Below are 14846 nucleotides of genomic sequence, written 5' to 3'. Positions count from 1 at the left end.
CACACGAAAGCTTATACCAAACTTAGTTGGTCTCTAAGGTGCTACTGTACAATTTTTTTATTTATTTTATTTATTTCAACTAAGCAGGGAAGTTAGCTTTCTTGCTGAGAAGGACTGGGGTGCAATAATCAAATCATCTGCAAATGCCAAAACATAAGAAACTTGTTCGGTTTTGCACAAGGACTTGTCTGCATGATTGTGTGTACCCCAGCTGTGTGAGCAGGTTGTGTAGCTTCTCACTCCATGCTCTAACCGCATGTTTTAATCCAGAAATCCCCTTCTGAAGTCATAACCTCCAACATTTCTCTGATGAAATTAGGGGCATCCTAGCTTGCATTAGGGACGCGGGTGGCGCTGTGGGTAAAAGCCTCAGTACCTAGGGCTTGCCGATTGAAAGGTCGGCGGTTCGAATCCCCGCGGCGGGGTGCGCTCCCGTTGTTCGGTCCCAGCGCCTGCCAACCTAGCAGTTTGAAAACACCCTTGGGTGCAAGTAGATAAATAGGGACCACTTACTAGCGGGAAGGTAAACGGTGTTTCCATGTGCGGCTCTGGCTCGCCAGAGCAGCCATGTCACGCTGGCCACGTGACCCGGAAGTGTCTCCGGACAGCGCTGGCCCTTGGCCTCTTTGAGTGAGATGGGCGCACAACCCTAGAGTCTGTCAAGACTGGCCCGTACGGGCAGGGGTATCTTTACCTTTTTAGCTTGCATAGTTTGACCAAAGTTTGACCAAACTGCAGGAGGCAGTGGAAGACAGAAGTGCCTGGCGTGCTCTGGTCCATGGGGTCACGAAGAGTCGGACATGACTAAACGACTAAACAACAAAGCTTGCATACTTCCTTTGGTTTGATGAAACCTTAGGGCTGTTTCGTATAGACCTCTTCCAAGATTGGCCCATAAAAAAATGCCACTATGAGTTTCATTTGTTTAGAAAATAATACTCTCTTGGTGAGAGACCCCCAGACCTGGATCTAGGCATCCAGGGAATTCTTATTTTACTATTTTAAACCAAATTACGATGAAAACACCCACAGTGCCACCATCATATATCTTTAGGCACTAGGCAAAAACTTTTCTCTTTAATTGTGGCCTTCTAGAGTAGGTGTGATTTGATCTGATTGTTTTACTCTATGTGGGGGTTTTGTTTGTTCGTTTGTTGGTTTGCTTGCTTGTATGTCGCCATGAGTTGAGCAAGAAATAGCCACTAATAAATTTAATAAATAATAATACTTTATAAATATTAGCGATGGTGACAACGGAAACCAGATCACGTATAACTGCTCCGACACCATCACAAGCACAAGTCGTCATGAATGCACAATAAGATAAAGATGTCTGCTGTGTGTGTGTGGGGGGGGGGGCAAGTCCTGTCCCTCAGGATAGCCTTGAGACAAGCTGGGAAAGAGGGGGAATTGGATTCCATACCTGAGTGGCCTGCAGGGAATTTCAAGGCAGGACTGTGATGGAAGGGAGGCAAGTTTTTCTCATTGAAGCGGACCAGATGTTTGGAGCAACAGCCAACGACTGAATAAAATGTGTGATGCTCTGCCAGCCTGCTTGTGCCAAGTGGACAGCAATAGCGTTATGGAATGCCTGGGCCTGAAATAAATCTTCTTCCCAGCACCCGGGGTAGCTTCCTTCTTCCCTCCCCTCTGGGTGAAACACAGGACAGTGCCTTGCATAACAAACACTGCCAGTGACCTCTTTTCTCTCTCTCTCTGTCTCTCTCCCCTGTTTGCTTGCCAGGGGACATTCTGTGTGCTCTTTGTGACTCAAGAGCTGCCCACACTTCCAGCACCTCCTCCCTGGGGGCTATTTGTAGAGGACGAGAGTCAGTTATAAAGAGACGGGCTGGACTGGCGAAGGCAGGAGCAGCACAGGGTGCAAAGGACCAGCCTCCACCTCCACCTCGCCTGCCCATCGCCTGTATCCTGACCACCATGGGGAAGGGCCGGATCCTTGTGGGACCCAGCTTCTTTCTCCTGCTGCTGTTCCTCCTTCCTGGGGACACCTCGGCGTCTGCCGCAGAACCGTAAGCTGCTTGCTGGAGGGGTTATCCCACCACACACACACACATTTCCTTGCTTTCTGCAAAGTCCACCTCTGCCTCTATCCCCCAGAGAGCCACTCTCTTAAATCCCCATGCACAGCTTTGCGAAGGCAGTAGGGAGGCTGACAGCAGGGGGTGCTAGAGCCACCACTTACCTGATGGCTGAATGCTGGTTTTGCTGCAACTTACAGAGAGGGGAAGGGGCAAGGCAGTGGGGAGGTCAGCGCAGTGTGGGCGCCCCGGCAGGAGCATTGGAGTAGCAGCAAGGAGGTCGGCGCAGGGCGGACACACCTGCAGAAGCATTGGAGTAGCTCCATGGGCGCGTATGCTCTCTGCCAACCTCCTCACTGCGTCACCCGTCCCTCTGCATAAGAGTCAGTGATACAGGCACCTATAAAAATAGCACTGGCTCTTCATATAGCTAGAGAGAAAGGTAAAGGGACCCCTGACCATTAGGTCCAGTCGTGGCTGACTCTGGGGTTGCGGTGCTCATCTCGCTTTATTGGCCAAGGGAGCCGGCGTACAGCTTCCGGGTCATGTGGCCAGCATGACTAAGCCGCTTCTAGCGAACCAGAGCAGCACACGGAAACGCCGTTTGCCTTTCCGCCAGAGCGGTACCTATTAATCTACTTGCACTTTGACATGCTTTTGAACTGCTAGGTTGGCAGGAGCAGGGACAGAGCAATGGGAGCTCACCCCGTCACAGGGATTAGAACCGCCAACCTTCTGATCGGCAAGTCCTAGGCTCTGTGGCTTAACCCACAGCTCCACCCACATCCCACTATAGCTAGATAGTCATAGTGTGACACGGGTGGCGCTGTGGGTCAAACCACAGAGCCTAGGACTTGCCGATAGCTAGATAGTCACGGGGAAAAACAACAGTTGGAGGAATCCCACTAAGGCTTTTGATGGGCCATAACTATAGTTGGGGCTTTTTTCCAGCCAGAACTTGCTGGAACTCAGTTCCGGCAACCTCTCAAGTGGGCCCCATTGACATTCTAAGAGAACAAGGGAGGCATTTATGGTGACTTCCAGCACCTCTTTTTCTAGAAAAAATAGCCCTGGCTATAATGATGAAACACAAACAAAGAGCCCCCGGTGTCCTCCTCACCCCCCGGTCCCCCTGACCTTTCCTGCCCCCCTCCTCCCAGGCAATACTTGGTTCTGGTGCCCTACTTGATCCACACAGAGACGCCCGAGAAGATCTGTATCCAGCTGAACCACCTGAATGAGTCGGTGACGTTGAGCATCACTCTGGAGCACGGAGGGCAGAACAGGACCCTGCTCACTGACTCGGTGGCCAATAAGGATATGTTCGGGTGCTTCCCATTCCAGGTGAGAATTTACTGCTTCCCATTTTGCTCTATGCTCCTAAATCGAGGTTGCCATGCTCTTCACATTGCAGCAGACACCCTCATGCCAGCCTCTATGGTGCTCATATCCACGACTTTTGGTTCCTCTGCTGCCACGAGAGGAGCACTGGGCCATGCTGCGCTGGGAGGGGCACCTGCATGGGGGTTGAAGTGTAGGTGGGTTCTCACGAGGCAAGACTCAGTGATAACCACAAGAACTAACAGAACTGGACAACAGGGGCAAAGCAACTGCCTACAGTGGTGCCTCGCAAGACGAAATGAATTCGTTTTGTGAGTTTTTTCGTTATGCGAGTTTTTTCGTCTTGCGAAGCACCACTGTGTATTGACGGTTTCCCATAGGAATGCATTGGCAGGTTTTTAAAAAAGGCGCAAGACGTTTCGTCTTGCGAAGCAAGCCCATAGGGAAATCCGTCTTGCGAAGCAACTCAGAAAACGAAAAACTCTTTCGTCTTGCGAGTTTTTCGTCTTCCGAGGCATTCGTCTTGCGAGGTACCACTGTATATACATTTCCGAAGGCCTGGGTCACTCCCGCTCCCAACGTGATTGGCTGTCTAAACTTCCAAGCTGCGAAGCATGACTCAGAGTTTAATGGCCAATGGCAGAGGCCCAAATCCTGAAATTTTCTGTGACTGGATATCATGTATCGAATCAGAATGCAGGGGCTCATAATCCTTCGTCCAGACTTAAGCTCAGGCAAACACAGCCACTGAATACATAATAGGGGTGCCTGCTTCGAACCCCCTCAAAAATTCACGCCCAGAGTCATGGCCCCTCCAGCACCTCCTCTCCTCCCCATGAAAAAGATGCACCAAATACATCAAAATGCAGTATTTCCTATGCAGTCATACCTTGGGGTGAAGTAGCTTTGCGTTAAGCATTTTTGTGGGTTGCGCTCCACAGCGACCCGGAAGTAACAGAGCGCATTACTCAGAGCGCAGATGCTCAAAATGACATCACGCACATGTGCGGAAGCGGCAAATCGCGACCCGGGCACGCGCAGACACAGGTTGTGTTTGCTTCAGGATGCGAACAGGGGTCCGGAACGGATCCCGTTCGCATCCAGAGGTACCACTGAATTAAGAAAAGGATAGGTGTGGGTTAAGAATGTCACATGTATGCACCGCTTTCCAAACCAGCAGTGGGAGCCCCCTGGATTGCAGGTAAGTGAGAGTCTATACACAGACCAAGCCTGCTCCCCTCTTCCTTTTCCTTCCTCCTCCAGGTTCCCAAATTGAGCGGTTCTTCGAGCTCCACAGAGGCATTCCTCACAGTGGAGGTAAAAGGGGATACGCTGCGCTTCAAGAGCCAGAAAGCTTTGCTGGTCAAAGACATGGACACCCTGCTCTTCATCCAGACAGACAAGCCCATCTACAAGCCAGGGGAGACTGGTAAGTGAGAGGCTGCGAGAACCACTAGATAAATACCACATCCCCTTTGTAAACAAGGTTCTCTACAGACCATGTTCAGCCTGCGAACGAGAAGATGGAGAGAGGTGATATGATAGCCATCTTCAAATACCTGAAGGGCTGTCGTCACATGGAAGGGAGAGCAATCTTGCTTTCTGCTGCTGTTTCAGAGGGGTAGGGTGGAAACCAACGGGTTCGAAATACAAGAAAGGAGAGTCTGGGGGGGAAAATCAGGGACAACTTTCTGTCGGCAAGAAACACTCAACAGTGGAATAGGCTCTCTCAGAAGGTGGAGGACAGAAGTCTGCCCATAGTTTGGACAGAACTGAGTATACATTACATCTGGGAAATGAGCGTGGGGGCTGTGGCTCCAGGTGCAATTTTGTGAGGGGGTGCAAACAGGCGCCCCCACAGCAGGCTCCCTCTTTGGGGCCTAGATCCATGCAAGGGACTGTGCCTAGGCTGTGGCACTTGTGCCGGGCCGCAGCTCCGGCTTTGGGGTCCGGCCAGATCCAGTGGCAGAGAGCAAGAGGGTGTGCCACCCACCTTCCTCAGCTGCGAGGTTCCTTGCGCCCGACTGCAGCAGCTCCGTTGGAGGGTCAGGCCTGACCTGGTGGTGGAGAGCAGGAGGAATGTGGGCAGCAGTTTCCCTGCTCCTCTTCTCCCCTGGACTTTAGCGCGCTGGAGGGGTGCCCTCTGTGCCCCTTCGGGGTGTGCCCTGCGTGCCCACCCTGGACAGCACGGACATATGCTCCGCTGCTGAAATGAGCCACTAGAGGGCCGTGATAATTTGTGTCCTGGGTATGCCTAGGGTATGCCTATTGACACATTGCCCAGGACTGGTTTGGGGGCCAGAGCCTGACAGCGGCTTCACCTGGCAGTATATTGTTGGTGGGACTTGCCTGCACCTGACTCCAGTGCTCAGTGCTGCCTCGGCCCCAGCCCCACAAGGGGCTGAGGCAGCTTGTTCCTCCCTCCACTTTTCAACATCACGATGTATTACCATATAGGGAGCGGGTGGCGCTGTGGTCTAAACCACTGAACCTCTTGGGCTTGCCAATCAGATGGCCGGTGGTTCGAATCCCCATGGTGGTGTGAGCTCCCGTTGCTCTGTCCCAGCTCCTGCCAACCTAGCACTTCGAAAGCATGCCAGTGCAAGTAGATAAATAAGTACCACTCTGGCGGGAAGGTAAACGGCATTTCCGTGTGCTCTGGTTTTCGTCACGGTGTTCTGCTGCCCCAGAAGCGGTTTAGTCCTGCTGGCCACATGACCTGGAAAGCTGTCTGTGGACAAACGCTGGCTCCCTTGGCCTGAAAGCGAGATGAACATCACAACTCCTAGTCACCTTTGACTGGACTTAACTAGCCCTGGACTCTTTAGGTTTGTCTGCCCATGCACAGAGAGCCAGTGTGGTGTAGTGGTTAAGAGCGGTAGACTCGTAATCTGGTGAACCGGGTTCGCGTCTCCGCTCCTCCACATGCAGCTGCTGGGTGACCTTGGGCCAGTCACACTTCTCTGAAGTCTCTCAACCCCACTCACCTCCCAGAGTGTTTGTTGTGGGGAGGAAGGGAAAGGAGAATGTTAGCCGCTTTGAGACTCCTTCGGGTAGTGATAAAGCGGGATATCAAATCCAAACTCTTCTTCTTCTATCTGAAACCCAAGGGGCGCATTGGTTGCCAGATGCGAAATAAATCAGCATTATTTCCAGTTCTTGTACCCCACTGCAGCTCTACGTGGACACGCCAGAGACTGAGCATGTCCTCTTCCATTGAATACCCTGTGCTTGTTAGGGGCAACAGAACGGGGCTTCAAAGGGCACTTCCATTTTACCCCTATATTGGGGTTTCAATTGCACACCTGCAAGTTCAAGTTATGTAATGGTAGTTCATAGAATCATAGAATCATAGAGTTGGAAGAGACCACAAGGGCCATCGAGTCCAACCCCCTGCCAAGCAGGAAACACCATCAGAGCACTCCTGACATATGGTTGTCAAGCCTCTGCTTAAAGACCTCCAAAGAAGGAGACTCCACCACACTCCTTGGCAGCAAATTCCACTGTCGAACAGCTCTTACTGTCAGGAAGTTCTTCCTAATGTTTAGGTGGAATCTTCTTTCTTGTAGTTTGGATCCATTGCTCCGTGTCCGCTTCTCTGGAGCAGCAGAAAACAACCTTTCTCCCTCCTCTATGTGACATCCTTTTATATATTTGAACACGGCTATCATATCACCCCTTAACCTCCTCTTCTCCAGGCTAAACATGCCCAGCTCCATAAGCCGTTCCTCATAAGGCATCATTTCCAGGCCTTTGACCATTTTGGTTCTCCCTTCTCTGGACACGTTCCAGTTTGTCAATGTCCTTCTTGAACTGTGGTGCCCAGAACTGGACACTCCAGTTGATTGGGAAGTCTTGCATAAGAAACCTGCTTCCTCCAAAAGTCTTGCTTTGATGTCATCTGTTCTCCCTACAAACAAATCAGAATGAATGTACCTGGAGCAGGTTGTATGGGAACCCATGAAGAATGGGCCCCTTTTGTATTTGTGTTGAGTGATGCCTGCTATTTGGGGATTCCTTTTATATACATATTTATCTGCACGCAGAGCACCCATGCTACAAATCAGCCACAAGCCATCAGGACAGAACTGCAATTGAACATGCTTTTTTATTAAAAAAAAATCTTATTTCCTTTCCAGTTCATTTTCGTGTTGCCACCCTGGATGAAGGTTTCCGACCTGTTACTGAAAAAGTGAGTTTTTCTCCATGCCAAAGTATGATATGCAGGCGGGTGATCAGAGGGTAATACCCATTTATTTACTTAAAGGTAAAGGTACCCCTGCCCGTACGGGCCAGTCTTGACAGACTCTAGGGTTGTGCGCTCATCTCACTCTAGAGGCCGGGAGCCAGCACTGTCCGCAGACACTTCCGGGTCACGTGGCCAGCGTGACATCTCTGCTCTGGCGAACCGGCACCAGAGCAGCACACGGAAATGCCGTTTACCTTCCCGCTATGAAGCAGTACCTATTTATCTACTTGCACTTAGGGGTGCTTTTGAACTGCTAGGTGGGCAGGAGCTGGGACTGAAAGATGGGAGCTCACCGCGCTGCGGGGATTCGAACCGCCGACCATGCAATCGACAAGTCCTAGGCGCTGAGGTTTTATCCACAGCACCACCCGTGTCCCTTATTTATTTACTTATTTAATGTTAATTAAAGCATCAGTTCAGACCAAAAAGAGCACCACAAGGACACCTGATGCTAGGAGCTAAATCCTGTACTAACATAACTCTGGAGCTAAATTCTAAAGGTAGAAACGCTGTTTGTTTAAAACAAAACAAAACAAAACAAAACCAGTTTTCAGCTCTGTGGAAGGTGTAAAAAGAAAAGCTCACTAAATTATAGTTCCACACAGTACAGATCTGGTTAATGGAAGAGTCATTTTAGTTTTTAGTTTTTTTTAAAGATAGGCTTCTTCTTTTTTCCAAAAAGTTCATTTTGAGTTTCAATCTTCCTAGGTTAAAAAGGTTAGGTGGTGGTTTTTTATGGTGAAAAATGACTCAGCTGAAAGTTTCAGCTTTCAGTTCAGTTGAAAACCAGCTTAAAAAACTGATCCAGCTTATCAAAGTGAGAATATAAGTGGGAAAACAGTTAAAGTTGAAAACCAACTTTGCTTCCTCCTTAATATCACTGAATATCTGGCCAGCAGAGCTTTTCTCTGTCCTGAGGGGACTGTCAACACCTGTCCCTGAAAACAGGCTGTTGGACCGATCAGGCACCTGCCGTGACACGTTTGTCAGGCAATTTGAGGAAAAGCTCCCTCAACTTCACATTGAGTGGAATGCTGTCATTATTGCAGCGGCAGGTGAGGTAATTTGACATGCTACCTTGCCAATCCTGCAGAATTGGTTTCAGTCAAAGAGGCCTGAGGAGGTGGACAAGAATGGGCCCTGTTTTACTTGTTAGAATTGCTGTTTCATTTGCTTTTATATAGTTGTTTTACTGGATTTCGGTTTCATTAAAAAAAAAAAAAGTTTCGAAATAAGATTTGCAAACGCAATAAACAAAACATTGAACTAAAATACATCATAAAAGCAACCATAACGGCAAGAGGAGTAAAAAGGCATCATTATCATCATCATCAAGCTTCAAAAAGAATGAATAGTGTGATGAATGAATGTTGGGATACAACATTCATATTTATACAGAATATATCAGGTATTCATAAGTGTTGCCAGATAAAATGGTATTGAGTAGGAACATGCCAAACAAAAGATTGTTTGGTCATATGAATCGCAAACAGCCTCAAAACAGGTGCAAAGTCTGAGGGGTCCACATTGCCGCTTCAGAGCACCTTATTCTATGGGTCAATTTTTCAGAGATGGGAATAAACTCATTTTTTTCAAACCATAAGTTCCACGAGTGAAAAAGATGAGTGCTTCTACCCTTGAGTGAGCATTAGGTGAGTGGAGACCAGCAGATATCAAATTAATAGTTGACGGAGTTTTCTTCTTTTTCTTTAACGGATATTGCTTCCATGTTGTCCATAGTATACACCACTAGGGTCCTCCCCCCTGTATTAAGCTGTTTAGAAAAGCTTTAAAAGGAATAAATAAGCATAAAGTACTGCTGGGGAGGTTGTGGGGTGGGATTTGCCTTTGAGGTAGTTTCCCATTCATTGTCACCTTCAATTTCTCTCCCCCTTCTACCTTTTGCTTCCACAGATCCCATTGATTTACCTCCAGGTAAGTGGCCAGCTCATCTTCAACTCTCATCATAATAACCTATAGCTAGTTTGGGGGCAGGGAAACAACATGCAAAGCAGAATGCAGCTATCCTTTGACGTTCGCATTTATCTGAATTTTGCGATGCAGTTCCCCAGCCGATGTTACCTTGGATAATCTCGGGCAAATATTTGCTACAAACAGAAAAAAGGGGGTTTAGCTATTAACTGTGGCTACAATCATCCAACTACCTGTCAGCAGGTTCTGTTTAACTCAACAGGGCTTGCTTTAGAGTTAAACAACTGTGTGTCTTTTTGTCAACACCTGAGGTAAAGGGACCCCTGACCATTAGGTCCAGTCGTGGCCGACTTGGGTTGCGGCGCTCATCTTGCTTTATTGGCGTACAGCTTCCGGGTCATGTGTCCAGCATGACTAAGCTGCTTCTGGCGAACCAGAGCAGCACACGGAAACGCCGTTTACCTTCCTGCCGGAGCGGTACCTATTTATCTACTTGCACTTTGACGTGCTTTCGAACTGCTAGGTTGGCAGAAGCAGGGACTGAGCAACGGGAGCTCACCCCGTCACGGGGATTTGAACCACCGACCTTCTGATCAGCTAATCCTAGGCTCTGTGGTTTAACTCACAGCGCCACCCCTGTCAACACCTGAAGGCAGCTTTTAATGTTTGAGGCATTCCCCCCAGCCCCCCCCCCCCTGTATTTTGTCAGAAGCTGCGCAGAGTGGCTAGGGTAAACCGGTCAGATGGGTGGGGTTCAAGAACTGTTGTTGTTGTTGTTTAGAGTACAGATGCTTAGGAGGTTGTGCTGAATGTAAAAAGGACATGAAGAAGGATTTTATTTTCTCCCTAGCCCCCTTGCAAAAATAAAAATCTATTAATCAGCTCGTTTTAAAATAAAGAAAAGTCAGGTCCTGGATAGAATCAACTCAGCTGAAAACTAGCTTAGCCCCATTGCTTTGGGTTCGAGATCCTCTAGAAGGAGAGGAGAGGACACATTATCTGCAATTTCTTTAAATCAGTATATCCCAGGCGTAGGCAAGCTCGGCCCTCCAGATGTTTTGGAACTACAATTCCCATCATCCCTAGCCAACAGAACAAGTGGTCAGGGATGATGGGAGTTGTAGTCCCAAAACATCTGGAGGGCCGAGTTTGCCTATGCCTGGTACCGTATTTTTCACTCCATAAGGCGCACCTGACCATAAGGCGCACCTACTTTTTGGGGGGGAGAATTCAAGAAAAAAAGTACCCCCAGCCCCAAAGAGCAGGTCAGGGAGCAGCGGGGCTAGCGGGGGAAGCCTGGGTCCCCCCCCCCAGCCCCAGGGACCACACATTAGCTCCATAAGACGCACAGACATTTCCCCTTAGATTTTAAGAGGAAAAAAGTGTGTCTTATGGAGCTAAAAATACGGTATATCCTATTACACATTCAGCTTCCAGACTTGGTAGGTGGTCTTGTTGTAACCTGTCCTGGCATAGAGCAGGTAAGAAATGATGGTGATGATGGGGTGATGAGGAGGAGTCTAGATTCAGCAGGCTGTGAGGTTCTCTTTGCCTGCCCGCCTGCCTCCCCTTCTCCCAGTCCCTCAGGAGGGAATTTGTTTGCATGGTTCCTCAAACAAACCCTCTGTCTGTTGAAATTGCTGGTTAATTGTCAACGAAGCCCCTCTTTGGAGGGTTTGAAGTAGGGCTGTGTGCAAGCCTGTTGATCTGCCCCCGATTTGCAGCCCCTAGATCAGGCCAATGCTCCCTGTGGCTAGAAAACTCCCCTTCTGGGCCGACAGAGCAGCTCTGGGATCCTAGGAGCCAACTCCACGCCCAATAAAATATCTGAGGGAGCTGGGCTCCCCAAAGTTGATAGGCATTCAAATGATGTACGTGTGGCATGTCTTCTGGTCAGTTATGTGGGGCAGAGCTTACCTGGGCCTCCCCAATATTTATGCATTGGCACCCCTTTCTGAGCTGCTGCAGAATCCCTACTGTAAATATAGTAGCAGCAGACCCTCCAAATGTCCCTATTTTCCAGGGACATCCCCAATTTAGAGAAACTGTCCTGGTTTCTGATTTCATCCTGGAATGTCCTACTTTTCTTTAAAAGGTAAAGGTAAAGGGACCCCTGACCATTAGGTCCAGTCGTGGCCGACTCCGGGGTTGCGGCGCTCATCTTGCTTTATTGGCCGAGGGAGCTGGAGTACAGGTCATGTGGCCAGCATGACTAAGCCACTTCTGGCAGCACACGGAAATGCCGTTTACCTTCCCGCCAGAGTGGTACCTATTTATCTACTTTGACATGCTTTTAAACTGCTAGTTGGCAGGAGCAGGGACCGAGCAACAGGAGCTCACCCTGTCGTTGGAGAAATGTTGGAGGGTATGGAGTTATCCTACCCCCGAGCTATATAAAGGCAATCCTGTATAGGGTAGTTTCTTAAATGTTTAATGTTTTATTGTGTGTGTGTGTGTGTGTGTGTGTGTGTGTGTGTGTGTTGGAAGTTGCCCAGAGTGGCTGGGGCAACCCAGTAAGATTTGTGGGGTATAAATAGTAAAAATTATCATTATGGAATGGGACACCCCTATTTTCATCAGAGAAATGTTGGAGGGTATGTAGATGGTGTTTGACCACCTGCGATCCTGAATGCTGGTGGCATCTCATAGTTTATGTACTGAACTGTTGACACCAATACTCCCCTTTCATGCCTATTGCGTGGTTCTAGGGCTCTGGAGACAGGGACCTTGCGTGGTCCCTGCTGCAAAAATAGCGATTGCTTTCCAACTCACCTACCCCAGACCATTACACCACTGGATATGTCCCGGCATTGTCCTCTTCTGGAGCCAGAAACAGCAGTCCCTCCTTTTAACCTGTGTGATCCCCCCCACCCCAGTGACGTAGCGTGGGGGGTGCAGGGGGGGCCGGCCACACCGGGTGCAACATCTGGGGGGGGGGCGCTCGCACTCGCAGCTCTCTGCCCCTACCTGGCTCACTCACTCTCTCTCACTGCAGTGCTGGCTGTGTGAATCCGATCCGAGCCGCCGGGTCGCCGCCCACTGTGGAGGGGAGGGTGCCAGGCATGCGGTGCGGTGCGGAGAGAGAGTGAGGGACTATCTGGGGGAGGGACAGTGCAGCGGGGGGTGCAAATTACTTGCCTTGCCCCGGGTTAGGGGGCGCAAATTACTTGCCTTGCCCCGGGTGCTGACAACCCACGCTACGCCACTGCCCCACCCTTAACTTTCTTGTGACTTCCAGGATCCCAAGAACAACCGCTTGATGCAGTGGACCGAAGTGGAGCTGAAAGGGGGCTTGGTTCAGCTCTCCTTCCCTCTCGGCTCTGAGCCCCCCCAAGGCACCTACAGACTGAAGGTGCAGAAAGTCACCAATGCATGGGAGGAGAGACCCTTTGAAGTGTCGGAATATGGTAAGGAGGATGGAGAGGTCCCAACTGGGCTGCAGGGAACTGGGCACCCAGGACGCTGAGCAGAAGGGGGTTGGGGTTCGTGATGTATCTATCACTTCATTTATTTTTCCTGCTGCCTTGTGGAGTTTGCACCTAACAGGGGCAAATAATAATGAGAAGGGAGGTCACAGGGAACCAGGCAGAGGGCCTTCTCGGTAGTGGCCAGTGGCGTTGCGTGGGTTGTCAGCACCCGGGGCAAGGCAAGTAATTTGCGCCCCCTAACCCGGGGCAAGGCAAGTAATTTTCGCCCCCCGCTGCATTGTCCCTCCCCCAGATAGTCCCTCGCTCTCTCTCCGCACCGCACCGCATGCCTGGCACCCCCCCTCCACAGTGGGCGGTGACCCGGCGGCTCGGATCGGATTTGCACAGCCAGCACTGCAGTGAGAGAGAGTAAGTGAGCCAGGTAGGGGCAGAGAGCTGCGAGCGCGAGCGCGCGCCCCCAGATGTTGCACCCGGTGCGGCCGGCCCCCCTGCACCCCCCACGCTACGCCACTGGTAGTGGCACCCGCCCTGTGGAACACTCTCCCATCAGATGTCAAGGAAATAAGCAACTATCTGACTTTTTGAAGACATCTGAAGGCAGCCCTGTTTAGGGAAGTTTTTAATGTTTGATGTTTTGTCATGTTTTTAATATTCTGTTGGGAGCCGCCCAGAGTGGCTGGGGAAACTCAGCCAGATGGGCAGGGTAATAATAATAATAATAATAATAATAATAATAATAATAATAATACAGTGGAGGAACAGGCGACAGGCTGTTTTGGGATCTTAGAGAGGTGAGCTTTGCAAGTCCAGCCAGAGCTTTCCTTCACCTCCCCTCTTCTTTCCCCTTCTGTAGTATTACCCAAATTCGAAGTTGTGGTGAAGACACCTGAGGTCATCACGATTCTGGCCGAGGAACTGGAAGTGACTGTTTGTGGAGTGTAAGTGGGACTTCTCGGTGGGATGAGGGTGGTGGTTCCCAAAGTGGCCAGTACAGCCCCCTGGAGGGTGGTGGGATCACATTCAGAATTTACTTCATTGTGGTTACTAAATGTGGTATCTGTCAGGAGTTCAGCCTGCACTCGAGGAGAACTCTGGCAGAGACACATGCCCGACAGGCATGTTCCTCCCTCCTGGTCGATCGTTTGGGAGCTTCAAAGGCTTTTTTCTGCCCGAACATCACAGCGACCGATGCCAACCGACACTGGCACACTTAGGGATCCGCAGAGTTTGTGCATCATTCGCGTGACAGACCTCAGCAACTCAGCATTTTGGCTAATCTACTTTATTTACATATAAACACACACGGAGCACTGCAACATGGCTCCCTCTCTCTCTAGCATCAGACAGCAAAGAGAAAAAGAACAAAGGACAATAGGCCCACTTCACGGAACATAGTAACACAAACGTCCTGTCTCCGTCACTTCCCACTCTATGGAGTCAAAACATACCACTTCATGTGAAAGACAAAAAACCCATGAGTGCAATCATGGATCAGGAATTCTAACGGTATCTAAGACCCTTTCTCTACCACAGATCCTGGAGAGAAGCTGCTGCAAGAGTAGACAATATTGGTCTAGAGGGATGGAAAGTCGAATCCAGTACATATTCTCCTGTGTTCCTGTGAAAACTCCTTCACCAAACTCCGGACAATAAGCACCCACGAAAAATATGCATATAAAGATTTTTTTTTTAAGAGGCAGTCTTGTCAATGTTCCCTATATCTCTGTATCCCTTCTGAGGGCTTCCCCACACTAACTTTCACACAACCAGTGCCGTCTTTAGCATATGTGGCACCGGGTTGCAAAAAACTGCCCAGCACCCGGGTGCCCCACATCCCTAGTGCCTATAGGTAAGGTG

General features: G+C 49.7%; 1 protein-coding gene across 2 annotated transcripts in view; it reads left to right on the top strand.

Annotated features, from left to right (window-relative positions):
• The first annotated feature begins 1843 nt into the window (after nucleotides 1–1843).
• LOC310670076 (alpha-2-macroglobulin-like) overlaps nucleotides 1844–14846 on the top strand; it is a 61636-nt gene continuing 48633 nt past the window's right edge. Inside the window, exons 1-7 of one of the 2 annotated variants that reach the window (XM_083424552.1) lie at nucleotides 1844–2030; nucleotides 3200–3383; nucleotides 4644–4809; nucleotides 7520–7572; nucleotides 9544–9564; nucleotides 12800–12968; nucleotides 13843–13927. In XM_083424552.1, the coding sequence (XP_083280678.1) occupies nucleotides 1939–2030; nucleotides 3200–3383; nucleotides 4644–4809; nucleotides 7520–7572; nucleotides 9544–9564; nucleotides 12800–12968; nucleotides 13843–13927 (770 nt within the window). In that variant the 5' untranslated portion in view covers nucleotides 1844–1938. Of the gene's footprint in view, nucleotides 2031–3199; nucleotides 3384–4643; nucleotides 4810–7519; nucleotides 7573–9543; nucleotides 9565–12799; nucleotides 12969–13093; nucleotides 13166–13506; nucleotides 13928–14846 lie in introns of those variants that run through there. The other variant, XM_083424553.1, reaches the window with a different exon arrangement.

This window comes from Podarcis tiliguerta (genome assembly GCF_965153285.1).
Source record: "Podarcis tiliguerta genome assembly, chromosome: 2".
Classification (NCBI taxonomy): domain Eukaryota; kingdom Metazoa; phylum Chordata; class Lepidosauria; order Squamata; family Lacertidae; genus Podarcis; species Podarcis tiliguerta.
The sequence above is the reverse complement of the archived record's forward strand: the minus strand, read 5'-3'. Positions and strand labels throughout refer to the sequence as shown.